The sequence below is a fragment of the Ursus maritimus genome, unplaced genomic scaffold (assembly GCF_017311325.1).
Source record: "Ursus maritimus isolate PB19 unplaced genomic scaffold, ASM1731132v1 scaffold_5, whole genome shotgun sequence".
Classification (NCBI taxonomy): domain Eukaryota; kingdom Metazoa; phylum Chordata; class Mammalia; order Carnivora; family Ursidae; genus Ursus; species Ursus maritimus.
In genome coordinates, this window is record NW_024426663.1 from 30598597 (window position 1) to 30625804 (window position 27208).

General features: G+C 41.6%; 1 protein-coding gene across 1 annotated transcript in view; it reads right to left on the reverse strand.

The window, feature by feature from the left end:
* The window catches only part of IQGAP2 (IQ motif containing GTPase activating protein 2), a 242384-nt gene that overhangs the window by 211643 nt on the left and 3533 nt on the right, over positions 1–27208 (reverse strand). The window contains exon 2 of the mRNA XM_040622170.1: positions 18571–18670. Coding sequence (XP_040478104.1) covers positions 18571–18670 — 100 coding nt within the window. The remainder of the gene's footprint in view (positions 1–18570; positions 18671–27208) is intronic.

Here is a 27208-nt window from a genome sequence, read left to right on the forward strand (position 1 = left end):
GATTTTCTATGCCACATTGGTCACAGTTTTTCCACTATGGATGCTCTGCCATGAAAAGGTATCGTTAACCGGTGTGTGTCTTTCCAGGGTTAAAAAGCAATTTCCTCCTCTCCTCACACTATAAAAGAGGAGCATGTATGTGGTATCGAATACACTGTTTACAGAAAGACGATCCCACTTCTAGGCTGTTTGGACGTGCTCATTCTTCCCTGCATAAACCGACTCCACGTCTATGCTAGACAGGAAGTAAATGTGCAAACGGAATCCACAGAAAGCAGCTGAACGCACACATTCTTTGACTCTAATTAAGGTGGGATGCCTGATTCACAGCTGTTCCTACCACTGACAATGTTTTTGTAATAAACAGTGGAGTTTAAGAGGTATTTTGTTTCATGTTTCAACTTTTTATAATTTACACGTAGTACTCAACGCTCAGCCTGCTATCAAAGGTACAGTTAGGGATGGCAGTATGAAAGGCAGTCCTGGACCCACCTCATAAATACGGACGTTGAGACACCAAGACTGCGCTCGGCTCAAGGTCACTCAAACACTCACACAGTCAGGACTAGGGAAATCAACGATACAGTTCATACAGTGAGGACGACAAAATCAGCATGGCACCTCTGCCCCTGCCTTTCAGAACACTGATCTTGCTCGTTTTATTTAGATAATGCTGCTCTGATAACAAGGAGGCTGTATTTTCTGTCGTTTCTACAGCTGCACACAAGGAACTGTCTTGTGAGTAAAATTTAGAAGATGTCTGCCTAGGTAGAAAGAGCATCCTTCTTGGCCCTTATTAAACAGTAGAGACTTTGTTTTTAGTCCTGGGTATTAAAATGTTGATACTGGGCTGACTTCCTTCTTACGTCTGTACTACCCACCTGGTCTCTTTCCATCACCACCCTTGCAAAAATTAAGCATTGTAGACAGGTCTTAATTTAACTGCGTGAAGTCTCAAAATACGATGGCCAATTTTGTCATAGTCCATCATTAAGTCCTTTATTAAGTAAGGGCAAAGGACAAAAGTGACATGGATTTGATGCCCACGGAGGCTGCTAGTCAGTAGGTGACTTCCTGCTCACTACCTTCTCAGCGTCTATTCTGGTTACTGAGCTTCATGAGCAAAGCCAGAAACCATCAGAAGCAGGGGACGAAGTGGCTGGAATCCCCACCCCTCCATCAAAACGTCTCCTGCAGAGACACAGTCGTATTATCTGCTCCTCCCCGGAAAAGGTGAGTCAGGTGCGTGTAGAGCTAAAAACAGCAAAGGGGAATGCACTGCATATCACTTACTATTTCCTCAAGAATCTTGGCAGGTTCATTTCCATTCTAAATGCGAAGGTGGGAAGGAAATGGAGAGAAAAAAGTCAAGTTCACCTCGCCAGTGAATTCTTCGTTTCTACTCTCTTAAAGCTTTACTTTGCTTCCAATGTACACAAAACACATCTGTCTCTGCACCCTTTCTCATCTTTGCTTGGCGTGGTCAGAAGTTCCCTGGAGGCCCCCATAGACTAAAGCATCCAACATATAGGGCCTGTCCTGACCTATGTGGTAGCCCCTAGTCCCCGTGGCTATTAAACACTTCAAGTGCAGTTAGTCTGAGTTGAGTTGTGCTGGAGGGGAAAAGACAGGAGTTTATCTCAATAGTTTTATACGGTGATTATATATTGAAATTATATTTCAGATATACTAGATTAAATAAAATTAAAATTACCTACACTTTTTTCCTGTTGAATTGTTCATGTGACTACTAGAAATGGTGTCACTCCTGCCTACCCCCCTCCTGCCATCCCCAAATAAGCCTGACTACTTTCCCTTTGTTCTGTCTATATCCAGCCTGGGAGGCACATCAGGAACAAGAAAAGAATATTCCCTCTACTGTTTTTGTCTATCGGTTTCTCAAAACTCACGTACACACACAGGTCCACACCACATAAATCAATTTATTTCATTGTCTGACCTAGCCGCTGGACTTCTGCGTATCCCCATTTATCATTTAAGTTTGCTGAACCTTTGCTAATGCATCCTCAAATCTGTCTTGTTATGTGTTAGACCGTAGGCAGTTCTGATCCACAAAAAGCCTACTTCAACTTATTTGTGCAAAATGCATCGTCAGGGGTGGGCAGCTCTCTCTGCACAGAGGTCCTTTAAAACTCCTATCGCATTACGCCACGAACACGGAACACCACCTAGACAGAGCATCCCACTAAAATGGAAAGGTGAGCAGCACCTGGTCCTACGTTATCCAAAACCATGAGAGGCCAGGCATGGTCACCACGGAGTACTGTGGGTAACAGTATATATGGAACATGACTTCAACCACTCTGGGACCACCGTTTCCACAATAAAGTGCCAAAGCAGTCGGCTGGTCTGTGTTACCCAAAGGGACCCATACAATTCATAAGTGAAAATCACCATTCTCAGCAAAAACTATTCAATAGAGAGACTTAGCACCCCTCACAAGGCCCCTCTAGGCTAAACCACCCTGGACAAGAAACCACAGGCAGGACTTCTGAGATCCCTACATCGTTTGCTCAGCCAAACCAACCTAATACCCATTTTGTGCCAGGTCCTGGATGAGGCACCGGGGGTACTGAGAGAAAAAAGTCTACCTCAAGGAGCTCCTTGATGGCTAGGGAAGGACAACATGTACTAAGAATTACCATCAACTCCACTAAGTATAGTGTGAAAAAGACAAGGAGGGAATGATTAACCGGAGGAAGACTTCATCAGGTAAGACAAGTGTGGACCTCTGTGCGAGGCTAAGGGGGTACATTTCGATCCCGTTGGAGGTGTGGAGCCAGGAAAGATTTTAAGCAGGAATACCTGATCAAACAGGACTCCTTGGCTTCTTCCTGATCATACAATAAGCTCTAATTATGATCAACAAGAAGAAAATGAATATTCTTCATGCATGAGATGCCCAGGAAACAGCACCCAGTAACCACAGCAGGCTTAAGGCACCAGATGCACGTCTGTCCAGCAGCACGCGGAACGCCGCATACATCATGAATCAATGGATCGTGACCCGCATTTTTGAGAAAATGAATTAGAACAGAACAGGAAGTGTCAGAATGTGTTGTATATATTAACGGCTAAGTGAGGCTTTGTGATTGTTGTTTAGTTAGACACATGCATACATCATTACACAGCTATCTGGGTCATCATATAAACCTGCTTGACTCTGGGTCACAATGTTTTAAAGTCACTTGCTGGAAGTGTACGTCACAGTAATAAATTAGTAACAGAAGATCTCTAAGGAGCCTGCCCATAGTTAAATAAATCTAACCTTGTTTTTCAGTGGTTTCAGTCTCCTACTTAACTCTGACAAGCACTGACCCACAGCACTCTTTTGGATATATTCATCTGTTTCACGAAGTCCTACTGAACAGTCCTCCTGTACGCACCCCAGATCTACTAATTCCTTCTGATGTGCCTCTGGAACTCTTGACCTGTTTTAAAAATGTAATACTCCTATATTTTCAACTTTGTTTACACTTTCGCTACCTGCTTGTCTTAATGGCAATCTGGCCTTTCCTTCCTAATACTACTTCCCATAAAGCACGGATGGTTGTTCCCTAAACTCCCTTAACTCGCAGGGCCAGGGAAGAAAGGGTCCCTTATCACCCTTCCAGTTGAGCTTACTTACTCCATTCCACTTCCGCCACACACAAGCCCCACCTTGGACCTTATCATTACCCCAAAACACTCCACCTTTACGATCTAGGCTTCCAAATCTCTGTACCTTTCCATTTACCCACTTCTCTACCTCTTATTCTGATAAGTCCGGTCCTTCATCCTCATCATAGGCAGTTCCTTGACTCTCCCTACTGTCCCACTCCATCTTAGCCATCCTGGCTGCATGAGCTTCCTTATCAAGATGGGACTTCAAGGCCATCCAACGTCAGTGATGTTCACACACTGAGGTTCCTCTTTCTGTGACTTTCTTGGAGCCAACATGCCAATCCCTGAGCCCAGCTGCCCCATTCATATCCTCTCGTCTTGTTGGAAAAACTCACATGAATATGCTGATAGGCTCCATGAGGAAAACTCAAAAGCCAACCAGAGTTTTAAAAACTGCACAGGCTTTCTACACATCCCTGGCTGACATACTATCACTTTTTCTACAGCAGCTGTTTTCATTCCTGCATCCTTCTCACTGCAGCAGAGGACACCCTCAATACCCTGCCCCTCCCCCCTCCGGTCACACAGCAAGGGGTATCTGTGTTCATCTGAGCTGAGGTGGGAAAGTCAGAGCTGCTGAGACAGCATCGGTCATAGATGTTGGTCTCTTCTCTCTTGAGAGAGTGATTCTCCAACTTCGGTGTACATAAACATCTATCTGAGCCATTTGTTAAAGTACAGACATCAGAGCCCCACTTCCTGGAGGGTCTGGAGCCTCATTTGCACCTTAGAAGCCTGCATTTGCACAGGCGCTCCTGTGATCCTGATGCAGGAGCCAAATGGATTTGAGCATCGCTTTCCAAAGTCACCCTCTCACTCAGGTGATGTGGCTGCCTTAACTTTTACCCGTGAAATCTTTGAGGCAGGAACAACTGTATCACAAATTCTTTGAAAAGAAGAAAAACCAATGACCATTTAAGCCAAGCAAGACTAAATGAGGAGAGTATGGAAATGACTAGAACTGAATTCTTGAATTCCTGTTGTAGCACCTAAATGGGCTCAAGTTTCTCAGCAAAATGTAAGATAGGTGACAAATAATGGGCAAAGGCTAACTTCCTCACACTATGAATTCAATATATAACTAAAAGAAAGCTTCAACTGAATTTACCAAACAACCTAAGTTCAGTATTTTTATTTTTGTAAATTTTCACCATTGAGCTTTCTACTAATACTTTTTCTAATTAACATGAGTTGGAATCACAGGACTAAAGAACAGGTGTCTAACAGCCAGGAGACTTTATCCTGATCCCAAATCTGTCAGGAACTCCACCATGAACTAGTGAGTTGATGAACTTCTCTGAGACTCACTGTCCCCATATACCTAGTGGAGATTTTACTCTGCTAGAGGATAACAAGTCTTCAGACCAAAAAAAGCAACAGAAGACCATTCTACATTCTACAAATGGAAGATACGGAAAAAATAATTCTCTAGCAAACTTCTACAACTGTTTTTCCCCACCAGCCCTCAGAGTTCCCCTAGGGCCTTCAAGAATGACACTGTTTTATGAATTATAAGCATCACAGCATGAGGCAGCATCTGGTGGGGAGGTGCCGACAGGAAGGAAGAGACCTCAGCGGTGTTTGCTATTTGTACCTTTTGATGTTTCAACAAGAAGGCAAAGCATTCTTGCAAGCCAGTTTTAGTAGTGGCAGAACCAGAAAAACAATTGATGAAATCAGTGTAGAATCTAGACCCAACCAAGAACAGAGATGCACCAGAACTAGCTTGGGTGACAGGAGAAGAATATCCACATCACTGAAAAGTGCCAATTCCTACTAAAACTTCAAGAAGCCTACGAGAACACAGACAGATAAGAGATAAGAAAGGGAGGGAGAATACGAGGTAACTTCTTCCCAGAACTACTAGTCGAAGTACTAGTTAAAACAAAACAGAAACAAGCAAGCAAGCAACATAAAAGATTTAAACAAAGAGAAAGAGAAAGGTAAAGAAAATTAAACACACACACACACACACACACACACACACACACACACACAATGGCTGGTCATACTGTGTTAATTCCATCAAAGTTCAAGTAGCGAAAGCTGATCAAGACCTAGAACAAAGCTAGCCTATACAACACCTGAAAACCAAGACCACCAAAAACAAAGAGTTCTGAACTTACAATAAAGACATGATAAAAACACACTAAGAAATAAGGAAATGATACAGTGTGTGAGTTTTTAAGCACAGTCTTTGAAATCAGACAGACCCGGTTTGGAATACTGTTTATGTCGCCTATTTGCTGTGACCTTGGAAAAATAAGTTTTTCCAGGACTTGTTTCCTCCATCTATAAAATGGGGATAACCCTTTGTAAGTTGAGTGCCTCGGGCATGTGCTTGAGAACTGGACACCCACCTGATAACGCTTATAGTAAAGTATGTTTGAGACTGTGGAAAATTCCTAACTGTCCCAGCTCTCCAACTTCAAAGAGCCCGAGAAACAAATATAAACTTTGGGATCAAATACCCGTTGCTCAACTTCTCTTTGGCTGGAGAGGATTAGTATTGATTATTTATATTTAAAAATACCAGCACTCTGAAAAGTTAAGCTCTGATCTGTCAGATCACACCTGACTGGCACCTGTCCAATATATACCCAAGGCTGGGACCCAAAATATGTGAAACTGAGGAAGTCTGTCAACTATGTGTTCCGACCCGAGGCTCGCCTGACAGAGACCGTACAGTATGTGTGGCTGAGTCAGGTAAGTGAACCCAAAGCATCTGACTTGCCAGTGTCCTCTGCCCTTCAAATCAAGTCCCCAGCCAAACCCTTTGGCTTCTCCCTTTACATCCTTAATATCTGACCCTTCTACTCCAGTTCCACAACACAATTCCTAATTACCACCCAGCTGGACCTCAGCGCCAACACTGCCCCCGAGGGCCCGGCCGCAAGCATCACAGCCTGGCAGGCGGGGCTGGCTGGTACCCTGCCTCCTCTGTGCCATGGATGCACCCCATTAAGACCAAATCTTATCTGAGGTGATCCCCTGATGGCTAACCTTAAAGACTTGTTCTCCTCGGAAGTGAGTCCATCTCCCTATTGTTGATATGTACCCCAGGGGGACAAGCCCTGGGCTGTCAAAAAGGGCCTGGACCTCTGTGACATATGGCTCCTAAAGCAAGCTAACTGGAAAGCAGGTCCAAACAGGCCACTCCTCAGAAGCGGGCCCTCCTCCCTTCACCCAGGAGCCAGACCCTGAGAAAGGGCCCTGCTGTCAACTCAGCGGTAGCCCTGCCCCACCAGCCTGCCCGCCACTGCGCGGAGTGACCCCGCACTTCATCTTGTTCCCTCAGACAGCCGGCGAGAGAACAAGGAGGAAGGGGGAAAGGCCATGGGAATATAAAAGCTTTTTGAAGTTTTGAAAATGCCACTAAGAATTCCTTAGTGTATCATTAACCTTTTTTGTAAAGCCACAACATGTCTCTTAATGGGTTGATGACCAAGAAAGCTATTTTCTTCCAAACTCCTAGTTTCTATCAGAGTCCTTTATGAGCACAGCCATAGGCAGCAACCTTCTGAAAAAAGATAGTGAGAACCAAGCCTGTAGAAGAAATCCAAGCATTCCCCAGTCATAAGATTCATTTTCTTAAATCAGTCGAAAATACTCAGTGTTAAGTAAACCCGTATTCACGGCTCTCACTGTTTAAACATTTGAAGCATTTCTCCTTTCACATCTAATTCTCTACCTCCCTACTAGCTAAGGCCAGAGTTTAAGACTTGAACTAATCAATGAGGTGTCTTTCTGGTATCTGAGTTGTAAGCATGGACACAAAAGGAATCACACCCGTGTTTTGTTTCTCTTCCAGGATACATATGAAACTGTCCCAGACTCACTAATACAAAGAACAGCTTGGCTCACATAAAGATCGCTTTGAAGATAATATTTCTAAACAAGTCCATCACCAAGGGAAGGATTTTTTGCTTTGTTTATTTTCAGGAGTAGGACAGAAAAAGTAAGCACACCAGAGGATTTGCAGCATTTTCTCTTTCCTTAAAGAAATATAATATTTCAGGAACTTCCTTGGGAAACAAACAGCAGCCCCATTCATAACTATTTGCTCAAGTGTAATTTGCAAATTCCCTGTCCTTTTCTTGCCAAGATACCTTCTCCCATTCCCTGAGCTTCATAAGGGCTCCGGTTTGATTTCCTTCCTCAACCCAGAGTTTTCCCAAAGAGAACTCTCCATCTTAGATTTCTTGCACAGTTGTCCTAAAAAACTAAAGAAATGAAGTTCTTAACATAGATTCATTTTCATTATTCAAATGTATTTTGCAGAGGTTAATATGAAATCTATTCAGCAGAACTAATTCTTTTTTGGGGGAAATTAACTCCTTTAATTTAAATGGTGGGATTTCTGGCATCAGAGAAACTTTCAAAGTCCATATGAGTAGGAGACTTGTCCAAACAGTCCCGTTTCAGCAAAATATGCACAGCGAAGAAACTGTCAAGACAACTTTTAGGGTCTACCTGAAAAAACTTAAAAATCCATTTGGTATTACTTGAAATGGCAGAAGAATGAAAAGCTTAGTCCAAAACAGTTCACAACTCAAAAATATCAAGGAATAAATAACCTTAGTACCATAATCCTTTAGTCCAAGACAACATGCAATTCCTGATTTGGTTTCTGATAGTAATAAAGAGCATTTCCCCTCCTTATGTACTCTTTCTGGGGTCAACTACAAAAGGATATGTGCATACCTTATAGGAGGAAGCTTGTAAGGTGGGCCTAATGATTCCCGCCTTCTAGAATTCATGCCCCTTGAACACATGCTGGATTTAGTAACTTGACTCTAATGAATAGAATACAGCAAACTATGGGACACCACTTCCAAGAATAGGTTACAAAAGGGCTCTGGCTTCCATCTTCCTCACCTTCTCGCATGCTCACTGAAGGAGCCCAGCTGCCATATTGTGAGCTACCCCACAGAGAGGCCCATCTGTCAAGAAATTGAGGGAGGCCTATGGCCAACCACAGCAAGAAACTGGGGCCCTCAGTCCAAACATCCATCAGGAACAGAATCCTGCCAACACCATGACTGAACTTGGAGGCAGATCTGCCCTGCTTGAACCTTGTGATGACTGCAGCTTTATGAGAGACTGAATGCCAGAGGACCCAGTTCAACTACGACCAGATTCTTGACTCTTAAAAATTGTGAGATAAATGTTCATTGTTTAAAGCTGGTAATTTTTAGGGTAATTTGTTACACGGCCATGGGTAACATATGCCAGATATCCTCTGCCTCCCAACAAAATTATGATGGGCTCTTCACGAAGTCATGTAAATCCTTTTTAGCCTATAGAGAAACATTGGGTCAAGAGCCACTTTATAAAGCAGTTCTCTCTCTTTTTTGGTCCTAAAAATATGCCTTTCATAGTTTTCCTTGTCGTTAGTATTGAGACTTAATTAACAAGTCCATATGCCCAGAAGTCATAATTTTATCAACTAGGAACAATAATTTCAGTGATAAATCATCTTAATATACAGGTGACCTTTCCCTCTCTTTATTCAGTCAGTCATCATTTCATTCACTGAAAAATACTCTATGTCCTTCTCTGGTGAAGTTCTACTTCACTGTGGTATCATTCAGTGTCTAGGATTTCCAGCTTCATAACCTATTGGGTCACATAGATGGTGGGAACCATCTAACTGCAATGCAGAATTTTTCAGTGAGACTAAGATTAAATTTTACCTTTAGGCTGGAAGTCTAGCCAAATCATCTAGAATCTCATCTATCATGAATCTTATGCACATTCTACTTCTTACCTCCAGGAAAACGAAAACATACAGAAAACAAAGCACAACTAACCCTAATTAGTAAGCAAATGATAATAATCCAGTACTGGGCATTAAGTATTTCATTCAAGTATGTGACAGATAATGATGTTATGGTACCTCGTAATAGGGGTATTTGACCTAGATGGGCCTGTCAAAGAAGGACTCCCTGAAAAAGTGAGCTGAGATCTAAAGGCAGTAGTAACTGACAAGATAAGCAAGAAAAGGGAATAGTACATGCAAAGGTCCTGCACAGGAAGGAACATGGAAAAGGGGTCAATGTGGCTGGAATATAGAGCATTTAGGGAACAGGGCACAATATGAAACTGGAGTCCAGGCGGTAAGCATGGGACTATGCAGAGCTAATGAGGCCCTGTAAGAGGGTTTAGTGTTTATTCCATGAGAATAAACCACTAAATAATCACTGGGTGGTTTTCAATGGGGTTGGCCACAACAGTTCAGAGTTTTGAAGAAATTCATCTGACTATGATACAGATTAAGGATTAAAGAAGTCAGAGGAGTGGGGGAAACCAGTCAGAGATCACTGCAGTAATCCAGCAAGACAAGTTAGAAGGCTTCAAGAGGCTCGTGGTGAGGGAGAGAGGTGAACACAGCAGAGACATTTAAGAGAATGACGGGCTGGATACAGGGAGAAACTCGTGTACACACATGCAGAGAGAGTAGCAAAGCAAACGTCAGTGAAGGAGGGAATTTAAAGCTCACGAGGAACCGCTTTAACCAAACTTTTTTGGTTTTTTTGAGCAGATTATTAGTTGCTTTATCTCTGTCCCCCAAAGTGACCCTACTGTACCTGTTTACACATGGTGGATGCTCAAAAAACTAGAAAATGAACACTTTTTAGAAAATCCATGCATCTTAGGCATACCTTCTATTCCTCCTATTTTGTTTGCTAAATACCATTTAATCTTATTTAACAGCTTTACTAAGGCCTTCTCCATGTTAGCCTGGTCAAAGGACCTTTAATAACAGGTTTAATAAGATATAGTTTATGTATCATAACTTTACCCTTTTAAAGAATACAATTGGGTGGTTTCTAGTACACTCAGAATCATGCAACCATCCCACAATCAATTTGAGAATATTTTTGTCCTTGCCGTAACAAATTTCATACATTACCAGTCACTCCCCACCCCCTCTATCCCCCCAAGCCAGGCAACCAGTGATCTACCATCCGTCTCCATGGATCTGCCTTTTCTGGACACTTCATATACACGGAATTATACAATTCCGTGGCCTTTTGTGCCTAGCTTCTTTCATTCAGTATATTTTCACTGTCCATCTGCGTGGATGTATCAGTATTTCATACTTTTTAAAAGATTTTATTTATTTGTGAGAGAGACAGAGATAGTGACAGAGATAGCGAGAGAGAGCACAAGCAGGGAGGAGAGGGAGAAGCAGGCTCCCCACTGAGCAGGGAGCCTGATGCGGGGCTCGATCCCAGGATCTTGGGATCATGACCTGAGCGGAAGGCAGACGCTGAACTGACTAAGCCACCCAGGCACCCCAGTATTTCACTCTTTACAACCATGTTTTTTTATAGCAGTTTTAGATTCACAACAAATTGAAAGGAAGGTACAGAAATTTCCCCACCCTCACACATGCATAGTCTCTCCCATTATCAACATCCTGCACCAGACTGGAATATTTGGTCTAACTGGTGAACCTACATGGATCCATCATAATCATCCAAATTCCATTGTTTACATCATGGTTCACTCTTGGTGTTACACATTCTGTGGGTCTGGACAAATATATAATGACATTTACCATTGTGCTGTCATACAGAGTATTTTTACTATCTGTGCCCCATTTATTCATCCTCCTCCCCCAAATACTAATAATTTTTACTGTCTTCACAGTTTTGCCTTTTCCAGAATGTCATAGCTGGAATTGTATAGGATGTAGCCTTCTCAGGTTTCACCTCGCAGTGTGCATTTGAAGTTCCCTGAGGTCCTATCATGGCTTGATAGCTCATTTCTTTCCATTGTCTGCATATGCCACAGTGTATTTATTTTTTCACTTACTGAAGGTCATCTCAACTTTTATTATTATTTAAAAAAATCTTTCAGGGGCACCTGGGTGGGTCATTCGGTTAAGCGTCTGCCTTTGGCTCAGGTCACGATCTTAGGGTCCTGGGATGGAGCCCTGCATCAGGCTCCCTGCTCAGCAATGAGTCTGCTTCTCCCTCTGCCCCTCCCCCCACTTGCGCACGTGCTCTCTCTCTCATTCAAATAAATAAAATCTTTAAAAAAAAATCTTTCATCAACATCCACGTACAGGTTTTTTAGTGTGGACCTAAGACTTCACTCCATTGGATAAATAATAGGAGCACAATAGCCGGATCATATGGTAAGAGTATGTTTAGTTTTTTAATAAGCTGTCAAACTGTCTTCCAAAGTGCCTATACTGCTTTGCATTTCCATGAGCAATGAGAGAGTTCCTGTTGCTCCAAATCCTCACAGTATTTGGTGTTGTCAGTGTTTCGGATTTTGGTCATGCTGCTAAATGTACAGTGGTTTCTTGTTTTATTTTGTACCTCCTTGATGGCATATGATGTGGAGTATTTTTTTCTACGCTTATTTCCCATCGGTATGTCTTCTACAGTCACGTGTCTATTAAGGTTTTTAGCCCGTTCTTTAACACAGTGTTTTTCTTTCTGTTGGGTTTTAAGAGTTCTTTACAAATTCTGGGTAATAGTTCTTTAACAGATAGGTTTTTTGCAATTATTTCCTACCAGTCTGTGGACTGTCTTATTCTTTTGACATTGACTTTAGCAAAGCAGAAATTTTTAATTTTAATGAAATCCAGCTTCCCAATTTTTTCTTTCATGGATCATGCCATTGGTGCTACATTTTAAAAGCCACTGCCATACTCAATTTTATCTAAGTTTTCTCCTTTGTTATCTTTTTAAAGTTTTATACTTTTTCTTTTCACATGTAACTCTGATCCATTTGAGGTATCTTTTGTGAAGGATATAACGGTATATTTTGTGAAGAGTATAGGGTCTAAGATCCAGATTCATTTTTTGCATGTCCAGTTGTTCTAGCACCATTTGTTGAAAAGATCATCTTTGTTCCACCGTATTGGTTTGCTCCTTTGTCAAAGGTCAATTGATTATATTTATAGGGGTCTATTTCTGGGTTCTCCATTCTCTTTCACTGATCTCTTTGTTTAATGTTTCACCAATGCCACTCTCTTCATCACTGGAGCTTTATATTAAATGTAAAGACCGGAAGTGTCAGTTCTCCATCCTTATTCTTTAATACTGTGTTAGCTATTCTACGTCTTTTGATTCTCTATGTAAAATTTAGAATCACCTTGTCAATTTGCAAAATATAACTTGAGATTTTGACTGACATTGCATTCATAGATCTAGATGGGAAGAAATGACATCTTAACAATATTAAGTCTTCCTACCCATGAACATGGAATCTCTCTCCATCTATTTAGTTCTTCTACTTCATCAGAATTTTATAATTTTCCTCATATTTTGTATTTTATTAAATTTTTACCTAAATCATTTCTTGAGCACTAATGTAAATGGAGTTGTATTTTTAATTTCAAATTCCACTTGTTCTTAGCTGGTATATAGAAAATTGATAGACTTCTGTATATAATCTTGTATCCTCCAAGTTTGCTGTAATTGCTTATTAGTTCCAGTTTTTAGTTTCCTCAGGTTTTATTTTTACATCACCAGTCATGTCATCTGTGAAGAAATACAGTTTTGTATCTTCCTTTCCAATCTGTATATGCTTTCTTTGTTTTATCCTATCAGCTAGACCTTCCAGTACAGCTTTGAAAAGGAGTGGTGAGACAACATCTTTGCCGTGTATCTGATCTTAATGGGAAAACTTTGAGTTTCTCAACATTTAAGTATGATGTTAGCTTTAAGCACGATGTTTTTTGTTCATAGTCTTTCTCAAACTGAGCATGTTCCCCTCTATTCCTTTTTAACTAAGAATTTTTATCATGATTGAGCGTTGGATTTTGTCAAATGCCTTTTCTGCACTGATATATTGACATCATCATGTAAATTTTCTTATTTAGCCTATTAATGTGATAAATCACACCAACTGATTTTCAAATGTTCAACCAGCCTTGCAGACCTGGGATAAATCTCCCTTGGTTGTGATTTATTTAGTCTTTTTTTTAAATACATTATTGAATTTGATTTGTTAACATTTTTTATAGCTGAATATTTCATTGTAGGGATATACCATGTTCTGTTTATTCATCAATAGATGTACATTCAGATTATTCCATTTTTTGCCCTTATGAATAATGCTTCAATGATCATTTGTAGGTTTGTGTGCACAGAGGTTTCCAGTTTTTGTGGGTATCTACTTGGTAATGCAATTGCTGGGTCATATGGTAACTCCATATTTAATTTTTTAAGGAGATGCCAGAATATTTTAAAAAGTAGTTACACTGGGACACCTGACTCTTGGTTTTTGGCTCAGATCATGATCTCGGGGTCATGAGATTAAGCCCCGTGTTGGGCTCCATACTTAGCGGGAGTTTGCTTGAGATTCTCTCTTTCCCTCTCCTTCTGCCCCTAACCCCATTCTTTCTCTCTTTCAAATAAATAAATCTTAAAAAACAAAAACAAGTAGCAGCACCATTTTGCAATCCAATCAGCACCTACCCTCGTCCTTGCAAATACTTGATATTGTCAGGCTTTTTGACTATTTTTAACTATTCTAGTGTGAAGTAGTACCTCATCGTGGTTTCACTTTGCATTTCCCTAACTAAGCTGATGTTAAGCACCCTGCCCTCTTCTAATTGTACATTTGTATTTTACTTGGTGAAATGTCTATTCAGAACCTTTGCCCACTTCAAAATTAGGTTTTTACTTTTTGTGTTGAATTATAAGAGTTCTTTACCTACTCTGGATACAAATCTTTTATCAGATATCTGATTTGCAAATATTTTCTCCCATTTCATGGGTTGACTTACTTTTTTGATGATATCCTTTGAATCAAAAAAGCCTTAATTTTTACGATGCTAATTTATTTATTTTCTTTTTTGCTTGTGCTTTTGGTGTCAAGTCTCAGAAACCATTGCTTAACCCAAGATCACAAAGATTTGCTCTTTTTTTTTTTTTTTAGGGGGTTTCATAGTTGTGGTTCTCACACTTAGATTAGATTATGCATGAGATAGGGATCCAAATTCATTTTTATGCATATTACCAGTTGTGTCAGGATTATTTGTTGAAAAGACTGTTTTATCTTCACTGAATTGTCTTGATTGATTTTTGAGTTAAACTAAACTTGCATTTCTAGGTGGGATTTATGTTACTGGACTTGGTTGCTACTATTTTGTTGAGGATTTTTGTATTTGTATGCATAAGGGATATTATTAGTCTATCATTTTCTTGAGGTACCTTTTCCTTTATTTTTTTTTAAAGATTTTATTTATTTATTCGACAGAGACAGAGACAGCCAGCGAGAGAGGGAACACAAGCAGGGGGAGTGGGAGAGGAAGAAGCAGGCTTCCAGTGGAAGAGCCTGATGTGGGGCTCGATCCCAGGACTCCGAGATCACGCCCTGAGCCGAAGGCAGACGCTTAATGACTGCGCTACCCAGGCGCCCCATGAGGTACCTTTTCCTGGTTGTGGTATCAAAGCAATACTCGTCTTAGTAGAATGAGTTGGGAAGTGTTCCCTCCTCTAAAATTTTTTTGAAAGAATGGACGATTTTTTTGATTACTAACTCAATCGTTTTGCTTGTTATAAGTCTATTCACATTTTTTCTTTCTTTTTGAGTCAGTTTTGGTAGTTTATCTCTTTCTAGGAATTTGTCCATTCCATCTAGGTTATCTTATGCATATTTGTTGGCTTATAATTGTTCATAGTAGTCCATCATCCTTTTTGTGTTACTACTGGTATTTCCTCTAAATGAAGTAACTTTTAAATGGTTTAATGATTATCACAGAATTTTGAAATTAATAAAAGCAAAGTTAAATATATAACAGACTACTACAATTTTGAGTTTTTACAAATTCTGAGTTACAGGACATACAAACATATCCTTCCAGCTCTCACCTCTGGAACGAAAAGAGAGAGGCACAAAGACAGAACCTACACATTTTTAGGTAAAATACACCAAAGTCCGTTCAACAGAATTAAGAAACAAGAAACAGCCAACCACACTCTCATTTACACATGCGCATGCATGCATTATAATAAACCCACTATGACAAATTCTGAAGGCATGAGCACTGTAAAACAATCATGTGCCAAACCCTCTCAATTTTTTGAACAGAGACTAATTCACCCCTTTATTTCTTGAGTTCAGGAACATCAGAATTCTATACATTATGCTTTCTGAAATCAGAGTTCACATACTAATATACATATATATGTATGTTATATATATATATATATAATATATAACACACACGCACACACACACATATATATGTATTAATGACCACATAATTTTTACAGACTCCATGACCAAGAATCAGGTTCCCTGAAAGTCACAAAAGAAGTTCAGATATTAACAAGATTCACAAATGCATATTATATCTGATCTCTTCTTGTAAAAAAATTTATAAAACCATCTTACAGGAAAAGTATATTTTATAGTCTTTTCTTTCAAAGAAACTATTCTTAAACTTTCTTCAAAGAACCTGAACTAATTGTTATGTTGACTTTCCTAAAACAAAATTCAGTGACAAAATTTTGAAAACGTTAAAGAATATGGCAAGCTTTCAAGTTGTACTGATACATTTGATACATTCAGGAGAAAACTATGCTTATCACTATATACCTGACTGGTACTCTAGTTTATACAACACTTACGCCTTTTTTATTTTAGTTGATTTTTAGGGGGGGAAACCCCAGGATGTAGAGCAGGGGACACTAAGAGATTTTTTTTTTTAATTTAAGCGTTTTATTTTATGACACAATGAAAACTCCTTACTACACGAACATCTTTTTTTTTTTTTAAGATTTTATTTATTTATTTGACAGAGAGAGAGACAGCCAGCGAGAGAGGGAAAACAAGCAGGGGGAGGGGGAGAGGAAGAAGCAGGCTCCCAGCGGAGGAGCCTGATGTGGGGCTCGATCCTGGAACACCGGGATCATGCCCTGAGCCAAAGGCAGACGCTTAAGGACTGAGCCACCCAGGCGCCCCTACACTAACATCTTAATCATCCCATTAGAGAGGAGACTAAACTGATGTTCCCATAGGTAGATGACCTGCCCAAGGTCACAGAGCTCCTAAGTGGTAATGTTGGGACCAGGACATCCAGTCCACTGACTCCCAGTCAGACATCTCCTCTGTGTGACCCTACTGCTCACTTAGAAAAAACAAGGGGCAAAAACTTAGAACACAAAGTGTGCTTAAGGAGAAAATTTCCAGTAACTCTCCTTCAACTTTTTCTCTGAAAGCATGCTTATTTTGAATGTTTATGAATCACTCTCCTTATCTTACTTTGTTATCAACAATTTGACTAAAAGCATGTTTTTCATAATCTTACTGATATGGAGTCTTCAGTGACCTGCCACCTATCAACTTCACAGGCATATTTAATAACCTTTAAAAGTAGTCTTCAGAGCTTAGATCTACAAGATACTGGCACTGGAGGAGATAATGCTAAGTGAAATAAGTCAAGCAGAGAAAGACAATTATCATATGGTTTCACTCATTTATGGAACATAAGAACTAGGAAGATCGGTAGGGGAAGAAAGGGATAAAGAAAGGGGGGGTAATCAGAAGGGGGAATGAAGCATGAGAGACTATGGACTCTGAGAAACAAACTGGGGGCTTCAGAGGGGAGGGGGGTGGGGGAATGGGATAGGCTGGTGATGGGTAGTAAGGAGGGCACGTATTGCATGGTGCACTGGGTGTTATACGCAACTAATGAATCATCGAACTTTACATCAGAAACCGGGGATGTACTGTATGGTGACTAACATAATAATAATACAAAAACATTAAAAAAAATATTAAACAACCCAGAGAAATCCCCTTTCAAGCAATTTCGAGGCCAAAGTAGCTCACGTGTCACTGAATGCTCTTCTACACAACACTGATTTAAAACCTCCTTTGCAACGAATGAATCATTGAACACTCCATCAAAAGCTCATGATGTACTGCTGTATGTTGGCTAACTGAACATAATAAAAACACCTCATTCTTCTAGCTCTGCAGATAGCTATTTATCAGTGATTAGAGATGTTTAATACCGATGACCATTACCTAAATATTTCCTACGTACTTAAGAAAGCTGGAACATACTACCGTGCCACAATACTGTTCCATCACAGCACGAAGCACTAAATGAAAACATCGCTCATGGCGAATGGGCATCATAGCGGTAGTCACCCAGCACAGGACAAAGGCCTTCTGATTCCTCTGACACAGAGGCCTAAGTACAAATTAGTTTATCTTCATTTTCTCCTCAGAGAAGCCGACATTTACTTATAATCGAAAGTCTTCAAGAGTCAGTATGATTTAAGAGACAATGCATCCTAAGTGGTCACACACCCATGGGTTAAAACGGAGATGGCAGTCATAAACCTACTCTCTAGCCTAGTGACCGATGGACTTCAGTCCAAAATCACACCGTCCTACAGCGCATTTATAATTACTGGGGTAGGGGTGAGAAAAGCATCCGAGGAAGCTCGGGGGGAGAAGGATTAAAGTACATTTGTGTTGAGCACTGAGTAATGTACAGAATTGCTGCATCGCTCCACTGCACACCTACAGCAAACACTGTATGTTAACAGCATTGGAATTAAAATAAAAAACAAAAAAAAAAAGGAAGCTGATTTAAGTCTTTGCTGCTCCCCCCACATCCAAACCAGTGCGATGAGGAATTGGAAAAAATCTGCACTTTTGGCCCGAGATTTCCTGGGAGAATCTGAGGAAGAAGCAGTACTAGTGGCTTCCCTAGTGCCTTGACCCTGGTCGTGGCAGCAACTTTTTCTCCATTCGCCTGACCGTTTACAAAAAAAAAACAGGGGGTCCTTCTCCCATTACGCTGCTACGGACGAGACTGCAAGTGAGTTGTTCCAAGGCTAGGATCCCAAGGAGCAGCTAAGAGAAGTGCACAAACAGATGGTGTTGGGACCTTACCTTTTGGCTTCCTCGAGGTGGCACAGATACTCATAAGCAATGTTCTGCCGCCTCCGCTCATCCATCTCTTCTGCAGAGAGCCTTTCGTCATCCACGATAGCTAAAAATAGAGGAGAGCATCGCATTACTCGTAAGGGCAGCGTTCATCAAATAAACACCTGAGACGACAACTAGAAAAAAACTCATGCGATTCAACACTGGACACTGAAAGACAGCGGTATTGAAACATCGCGCATAGTAAGATTTGCCTTTGGATTCTTACAGTATGTCACTGATAGCCAAAAAATAAAATGCAGCATGGGTCAAAACTACTGCACAGAATGAGAACAGCCATCATCGTTCGTAGACATGAAGCCACAGAATTCAGACAGCCTCGAATCAATTAGAGCGTGGTCCGCTTGCAACAACTTTCCTTAACAAGCTTGTAGAATTGGCCCAGTGGCTCAGCTTGGACCTTCCTGGGAATTTTGAGGTTTAACAAATAATCGACAAGGACGTGTGTTTTCCCACTCCTAAAGGGAATTAAAGCGTCTCATCCAATGCAAACCCTCTTTTATAGATGCCAAAGACTCTGAGAGTCCTCCTTCGTATTTCTCGGCCTTTGTGAGGCTAACTTTCCTGGTCAACAGCATCCAAAAGAACAAAACAAAGGAGACATCAAGCGAGCAGTTTCCAAGCCCACACCCTTTATTCTAACACAAACCTAGTTTATAGACTTCCACACTTCAGCTTTGCTCTTCTATAGAGAACACGGCCTCCCCATTTCCTGAGTGCATTTCCTCTGCCCAGAGTCTCAACAGCACTCATCTGTCACATCAGCCAGCTCCTAGCTATCCATTTTCATGACAACATTCCTTTCCCATAACAAGGCTCTCCTTTTCCTTCTTCAATCCTAAACTTTAATTCTGATAGCTCTAAAATCAATTTGATTTCTAGTTTGTTACATTATTCATCTAATGAACACAAGGTATGTGTGTAGCAGGGATATGGTCACATGGGGCAGGAATGTCAGTATGCTCTTTTCTTCCCCAGCCACCAGTACCAATCAGCCATTTCATAAATGAGACCCGTGGTTCCAAGCAGAAGAGTTAAGGTCACCCGTCCCACCCTAAGAAGGGCCAATCCCATGCCCCACTGATGAGGAGTCCAAAATATCATCATGGCAGACAAAAGGAATGGAGACCAAATTTTGAACTCTTACTGGAGCAAATACAATGCTAAATGCTTAAGATCTAAAAATAATACCAGAACCCTTAAGGAACTCAAAAGAGAAGGGCTTAAATTTACATCAATATAAAATATGGCAGAATTCCATAAGCATATAAAAACATGCTAGATGCTTATATATCAAGTGCTTACTTTGTTTCAAGCCCTTAAGCCGTGTTTCTTATGAACTGTCTCACCTAAGTCCCATGACACCACAAGGCAAGTAGTTTGTCCCACTTTACAGAGCAAACATGTTTGAAGTCATTTGCCCAAGTGAAAAGTAGAAACATTAGGGCTGGAAATGTGTGGATAGGATGGAAAAAAAAACAAAACCCAGTATGGAAGAACTTAGGGAAATGTCTCTTTCTACAGATGAGGAAGAAAGGGAACCGGCAGAAGAGAGAGGGGAGATGTGCGAGAGCACCAGGATAGGCTTGGATATCTCAACCCTGGGGGCCAAAGAAGCAGGAGTCTCCACACATGTCACCACCCTTTTCCTACCCTCCTTCCTACCACTCTCAGTTTCCCAGTGTGGCTGCATTCCTTGAAAAAGGAGACCGCATCCCGGACCAATGGCATCAATAAGGGTCAACAAAGATTTGTGTTGTCAAAAGCATTTTCTTTTTCCTAATAAACTCAATCTGCTCTGAACTTTAGAAGAGAGCTCTCGAGTTGAGGACAAGTACCAAACTCTGGAACCACCCTCCTCTGCACCTCTGCCCAAGCACCCAGGTCTTCGCTGTCTCTCCCCTGGACTCTTGTGACCACCCTCAAATAGCCTTGCAGCCACCCCTCCCCCACTCATTCTCCTCACCACCACCAGAGCATCTTTCGAACACACAGTCCTGCCAATGTTATTCTCCCTCACAAAACCTGCGATGGATCCTCATTTCCTCCAGAACAAAGCTCGAGCAGACTTTCCCACTCCTGCCCTGCAAGAAGCCTGCATTCCAGCCACTTCTTCCAACAGCACTGCGTTCCAGGACCACGTCATGACCTTTTAGGTTTGAGTGCTTCTGCGCTCCACTTTCTCTGCCTGGAAAGCCATTCTCCCACCTTCCGTGTGTGACATCTTCTCAAGCAGAATTCTGTGGCTCACCAAGTGCAGATCCATCTACTTGCCCAGCACTTTGGTTCACCTTTCTATTACATCATTCATCACAGAAGCTCAGTCACTTCTCCCTCTACAAAATGGGGTTTCTGTACAAGAATGGACTCTTGATTCACCTACATGTCCCCCTCGCATTTATCACGAGCAATGTTCTGCAGAGAGAGAACACACAACCATGTGCTGAAAAGTTACCTTCATGAAGTGAGCTCACCATCATCCCAAAATGAATATATTTTGCAAATTAGGTTTTCTTATCCTGAGTTCTCTTAGAAGGTAACTGGCACGCCCACGTAGCCTCACCTACTCCTGCACCTCCACTGTTCCTAACACTTCATCCCCAGGACACCTCATGACTTCCGGTTTCTCGTTCCACTATCAGTCTAAAGACCGGTCTCCTATTTCTGACAGGATACTATCATTTTATAGTAACTTCAGACACATTAAAGCTTGAAAACAATATAAAACTCCTAGTATGAATCCATGTGATCATCCTACCCTTCCCAACTTTTAAATATGAGTGCAGGAATCACATTCTAAGGGAGCCACTCTCACTGCCATCTTCCTTTTCGTCTGCTACCTCCTTCCACCTCCATCAACCTACCCCGGAGGAAGCAGAAGCCTTAACGGCACTCGGTTCCTAGGCCTCGACCCCCAACTCCCTGCACAAGCCACCGAGAATCCACCAGTCCGCGAGAGCTACTGATAAGCTCTCAAACTGTGACATCACCCTGTCCAAAGAGAAGATTTGACTCAATGTTTGAATTAACACACACACACACACACACACACCACAAAGCTTTAAATGGCAGTTTCAACATATTGGCCACAGCTGACAGAATTCTGCCCATCTTTACAGCTCAACTCAATAATCACTTCCTTCCCTAAGTCTTCCCTGTTTGCTCTCACTCAAAATGTGCTCTCTAGTGGTACCCCCAAATACTGCTTCATTTAATAGTAAACTCCTAGAAGGCAAATTTGTGTCCTCAACGTGTCCAACTCACTATCCTGCACAGGCTATGTGCTCCATAAGACTATGTGATAAAAAAATAATCTCCTATGAGGAATGGTGAATACAAGGGCTCTAAAGTATTTATGTGGGTATTCTGATTTGCTTGCTCACGCTGCCTAAAATAAGGATACGGTCATTGATGGAGCAAACACAGCACCATTCCACAGACCTCACTTAAGTCATGTTCGACTCATAGATTCTCTCGGCCAGGCTTGAGCCAAAGCACCTGGGATCGGGCAGCGAACAAAACAAAACAAAGAATGCTTGCCCTCATGGGTCTTGCTTGAACACGTCACTTCCCTCCCTTCTGACCTGGCCCGTGGGACCACCCATCTGGCCGCTGCCCTTGCAAGCTCCTCCGCTGGGAGCCTGCTTCTTCCTCTCCCACTCCCCCTGCTGGTGTTCCCTCTCTCGCTGGCTGTCTCTCTCTCTCTGTCAAATAAATAAGTAAAACCTTAAATAAATAAATAAATAAATAAATAAATAAATAGCCATCACGGAACGGATAGAATCTTCGGCACTTCGGCATGACTTCAGCACCCACACAGTGTTCTCCTATGTTACTGTGAGGTCCTCATCATCCCCCTGAGGGGCAGACATGATCTCCTTCTCACAAATGAGCAAACAGGGGTCATGCGAAGAGAAGGGAGGGCGTGCGGTTACTCGCTGGGTCACCTCAGCTCCGCAGCCGCTGCTCGTTGCCCCGCGCCCCGCTGCTGCTCAAACGGAGCGAGCCAGGAGAGGCGCCTGTCACCGCCAAACCCAAGGGCACATCGTCTAAGTGCCTTCAGAACTGCTTTGATCTTAAAGCAGCTGGACTAGCTGCGATTTCCTCTGAAGTTCATCTTTACTTGCTGCCTCGAACCCTAGGAAACACGAGGACATTGTGAAGAACAGCCTCCCGAACTACGAGCAACTCACAAAATGCCTTTTGTAACATCAGCGGACGCTGGCTAGAAGACGGCACTTTAAAGTGGTAACATTCTGGGGAAATGACACGAGAGGGCTTACTCAGGGGTGTAAGGAGCAAAACAAGCATTGGTAGAGAAGGTTTTGAAGTAAAACTCTTAGTGATGGAAGGAAACTTAAGGAGTTCATTTTCCAAAGAATACCCCCCAAATCCACTGTAAAAACAGCCTGAAGACCGACCTCATTCATTAAGGAGTTGGCCTGGTCACTTAACTTCCGCTACTCTACTTGCTCCTTCACGTGCACAGACACCAAAGCCGCCATCTCCTTGGTATTAAAATTCATTCACTTGTTCGACCAGTATTTGAGGGGCTGCTTTGTGCCCGTCTGTTCTATGGATCAGATACAAAGTGACAGGTGTGACACAGGAAGTCCCTCAGCAACTTTTTATTATAGTTAAACAACTGGAAGTGTGACATGATTGTAGGATGCCAAGATAGGTAGGGATATACTCCCTCCAGCGGAGGAAGGGTCAGCAAGAATCGCAAACACCAGGATTGGGAAGCCCTGTTTGATGAAATGGTAGTATTTAAAACACGTTCCTTAAAGGAAAAGCAGGTTAAAAATACGGTATAAAGCATCAATTCATAGAAATCTACTGGAGCTTAGCATTTTATATACACGTTATTATTCTGTGTGACTCAAAATTTCTTTAAGGAGCCCCATGAATCTTCAGTCCTGAATATATAATTCAATTCACATGTGTGTTGAACCAGCTTGTAACATGTAAGATCAGCTTTTAGCAGGAGAGAGCATGGTCCAGTGGTTATCTGCCCATTCCCAGGACTTAAAGAATGGCTACCAGAGATGTATACACCAAGGAAGGAACTAGAAGGAAGAGAACTGATTCCAAGACCCTAAAATGGGCAAGGGACAGGAATGGGATATAAAGATGAGAGAACCCCAAGTCCAAAATTTCCACTAAGGCACAACACTCAATAAACTTGACCCATGATATATTCTGGCTTCACACCAGCTTCCTGAAGCATCTTCCAGCTGCTTGATCTTAACATGATCCAACTTCCCTAATCTGAATCATCTTTTGAAAAATATGCAAACCTGAGGCTGGAGCTGTTAGCAACCGATGCATATAATCAGGTATGCTAAAGAATCTTTAACAACAATACAGAGTGCCATGACATGTGTTAAAAACATTTGAGGTTTTTATCTAGTGACTGAAATTATGAGACCCTGAGAGCAGGGGCTCCTACCTCATCCACCCCTATCAAGTGCCAGGTAAACAGTATGTGCTCAATAAAAGCTGCTACATGGTGTGCTCAACTTTGTGCTCGCAAGCAGAGATGTCGGGTTCTTTACAGGTTCAGCTGTACTAAGTCCAAAGTCCTGATGGTAACACAGCCATAGTGGCCAGATCCTAAGGGAAGGTGAACTTTAAAGCCCACCCTCCACGCTTTTCCTGGAACTTCTCTCCCATCGCCCATTTCTAAGAACTCTCCAAAGTTGTAAAGCAACACACAACTTCAGAGGATATTCCAGTTAGACGGGGTTATCAGACACTGTGACTGCTTCCTCTAATAAGGCAAAGCCCTAAATCTTCAAGCTCAGCAATGGAAGGAGAATTTCCTAGGTGAGGAAAGAAGGTAACCCCCCACCCCCGAAACTACTCTAGTTACTTAAAAGAGTTAGAGTGTCTGGCCACCCATCTCCTTTCCCAGTGAGGTTATTAAGGCCCAGAAGACTTAGGAAACATCTTTGTCGTATTTATTCAAGAAAAAGAACAAAATATTTCAGGCTTTGTGAAAATGGTTAACCCCCTTCTGCAAATATGCTTTAAAAGTACATTGCTTTCAGACCTACCTATGAAAGAGGGTTCTTTGATCCCACTTTGATATGAAAGGTTCCAAACATCTTTCCCCCAAGAACGTGATCATGCTTGAGCATCTAAAATACCACTGGTTCCTATGAAGCCTGACTCTCAAAACCCAGGACACCTTTTCAGAACAGAACCTCATGTCTACATCTCCACAGACCGTAAAATCAATTTTGGTCCACTATGCGAATCTGAAGAATCTAGAAATTCAAAGCTGGCCATAGACATTGTTAAGGTCCACCCTGCAGATGGGGATGGGAAGGATCTAGGACTTTGCTCCATTTAAGGGAAGAACTAAAGGCAATGATGGCTAGATTTGGGATTTCTTAATTATCATTTCAAAAAATATTTGAGGATCAAAAAGCACTTATTTTGCTTCCAAGTAGGCACAAGTAAAATTCCATTTGTTCACCGCCTGCTCCCACATGCTCCATCATCCTTACGCAGATCTCAGTGAGGAAGAAAGGACTGTCACGTTTCCAAGGACAATTTAAACATTTTAGCTCCAACAGTTAAAGTTACAGAAGGAATTGTAAAACCTTTAGTCTGGATGAGCTTCTCCTATTTTTAAAAGAAGAGAAAGGAATCCAAGTCATCTCTACTTGAGTATGAACTTTTTATGCTTAAGATGGTCAGTACAAAACACTCCAGACTATGCAGAACCAGCGCTAATATTATTCTCCCTCTTCTCTATAGATAAGGACACAGATTAGTTACCCTTTTTTTTTTTTTAAGATTTTCTTTTTAAATCTATTTTTGGAGAGAAAGAGACGGAGAGAATGTGCGTGAGCAGGAGGAGGGGCAGAGGGAGACAGAATCCCAAGCAAACTCCATGCAAAGGGCAGGACCCCACACGGGGCTTGATCCCAAGATCATGACCCCAGCCAAAACCACAAGTCCAACGCTTAACTGAATGAGCCACCCAGGCGCCCCGTACTGTAACTTTAATACCCCATAGGAATTATCATATTTTACTATTGTTTTACAGACTTAGCAGGTTACATAATGACAGTTCCCTGGGCTGTTCTCAGGGAGTAGCAAGTCACTGCTAACACTCTGTCCCTATCCTCTGAAAACCTACCCCAAATAAACCAGAATATCAGAGGTTTCTACAAAGCTGTTTGAGCTTTAGAAGACAATAGAATACCGAGGCTTGGTCTCCTTTTTCTTCAACTATTAGGAGAAAATAACCAATCACAAATAGTTCAAGAAAACCAAATAACCTCTTGGCTTTGAGCAGGGTATTTTTCCTGCATGTTTCATGGCCATTGGTCTCTTTTTAAAAGATTTTATTTATTCTTTTGAAAGACAGAGAGAGAAAGAGAGAGATTGAGAGAATGAGCGGGAAGAGAGGCAGAGGGAGAAGCAGACTCCCTGTAGAGCATGGAGCCCAACTTGGAACTTGGTCCCAGGACCCAGGGATCATGACTTGTGCCTAAGGCAGATGCTTAAACAACTGAACCACCCAGTCACCCAAGGGCATAGGTCTTCTTTCTCTAATCAATGTAAGATCTTTGTAATGCATACATCAAAATAGCAGACCGAAGAGATGAACACTTAATGAGCACTTACTATGTGCCAGACATTTGACATAGTGTGTATCTCCATATAACTTGCAAATTGAATGTATATGAAATCACATAAATTGAAAAGAGCAAAATTTGAATTCCACACATGTATACACATACTCAACATATATATGTAATGGGTATATGTTCTTAAAAATTATATAAGGTTATGTTACTACATGCAGTGTAATTAAGGGGGAAAACACCTAAGAGGAAATAGCAAATGCTAAAACACTTGTTTTTAAAAGGAGCGCTCTGTGGTTAACTTTTTTGAATCATACACATTTTCCAGATACTCTATACCATTGATGTGTATTACTTTAATAATAAAAGATTAAATGCGTTTTCATGTTCAGTAACAGAAAAAAAAAAAAGAGAGAATACCGTGAGGAATAAGCCTTAAAGCCAGTTCCACTGTGGAGCGCCTGAGTGGCTCAGCTGGTTAAGCATCTGCCTTCGGCTCAGGTCATGATCCCGGGGTCCTGGGATTGAGCCCCACGTTGGGCTCCCTGTTCAGCAGACAGCCTGTGTCTCCCTTTGCCCCTCACCCCCGCCCCCCCCGCTTGTGCACACACCCTCTTTCTTTCAAATAAATCAATAAAATCTTAAAAAAACAAAAAGCCACTTCCATTGTGAAGCATGCCTTCCATGCATTAATTGCCCCATTTGAACTTCTAGAGAAGGATCAGTCATTGAAAATGTGCAACGATTATTCATCAGCTTAATGAGGAAAAAAGGTCATGGAAGTTCAAAGACAGCAGAGAGGAGAGGAAGACGACTAAGGCCACGATAATCTGTCTGAAGGCTTTAAGTGCCTAAATGCTTTGGGGATGACAAAATGATCAGAGAGAACAGGTAGGGTTAAGACCAAAGTGAAACGGAACGAATGGAAGGGGTCCTCATCTGAAGAATGAAGAGAAGGCTCCAACACACCCATGTGACAT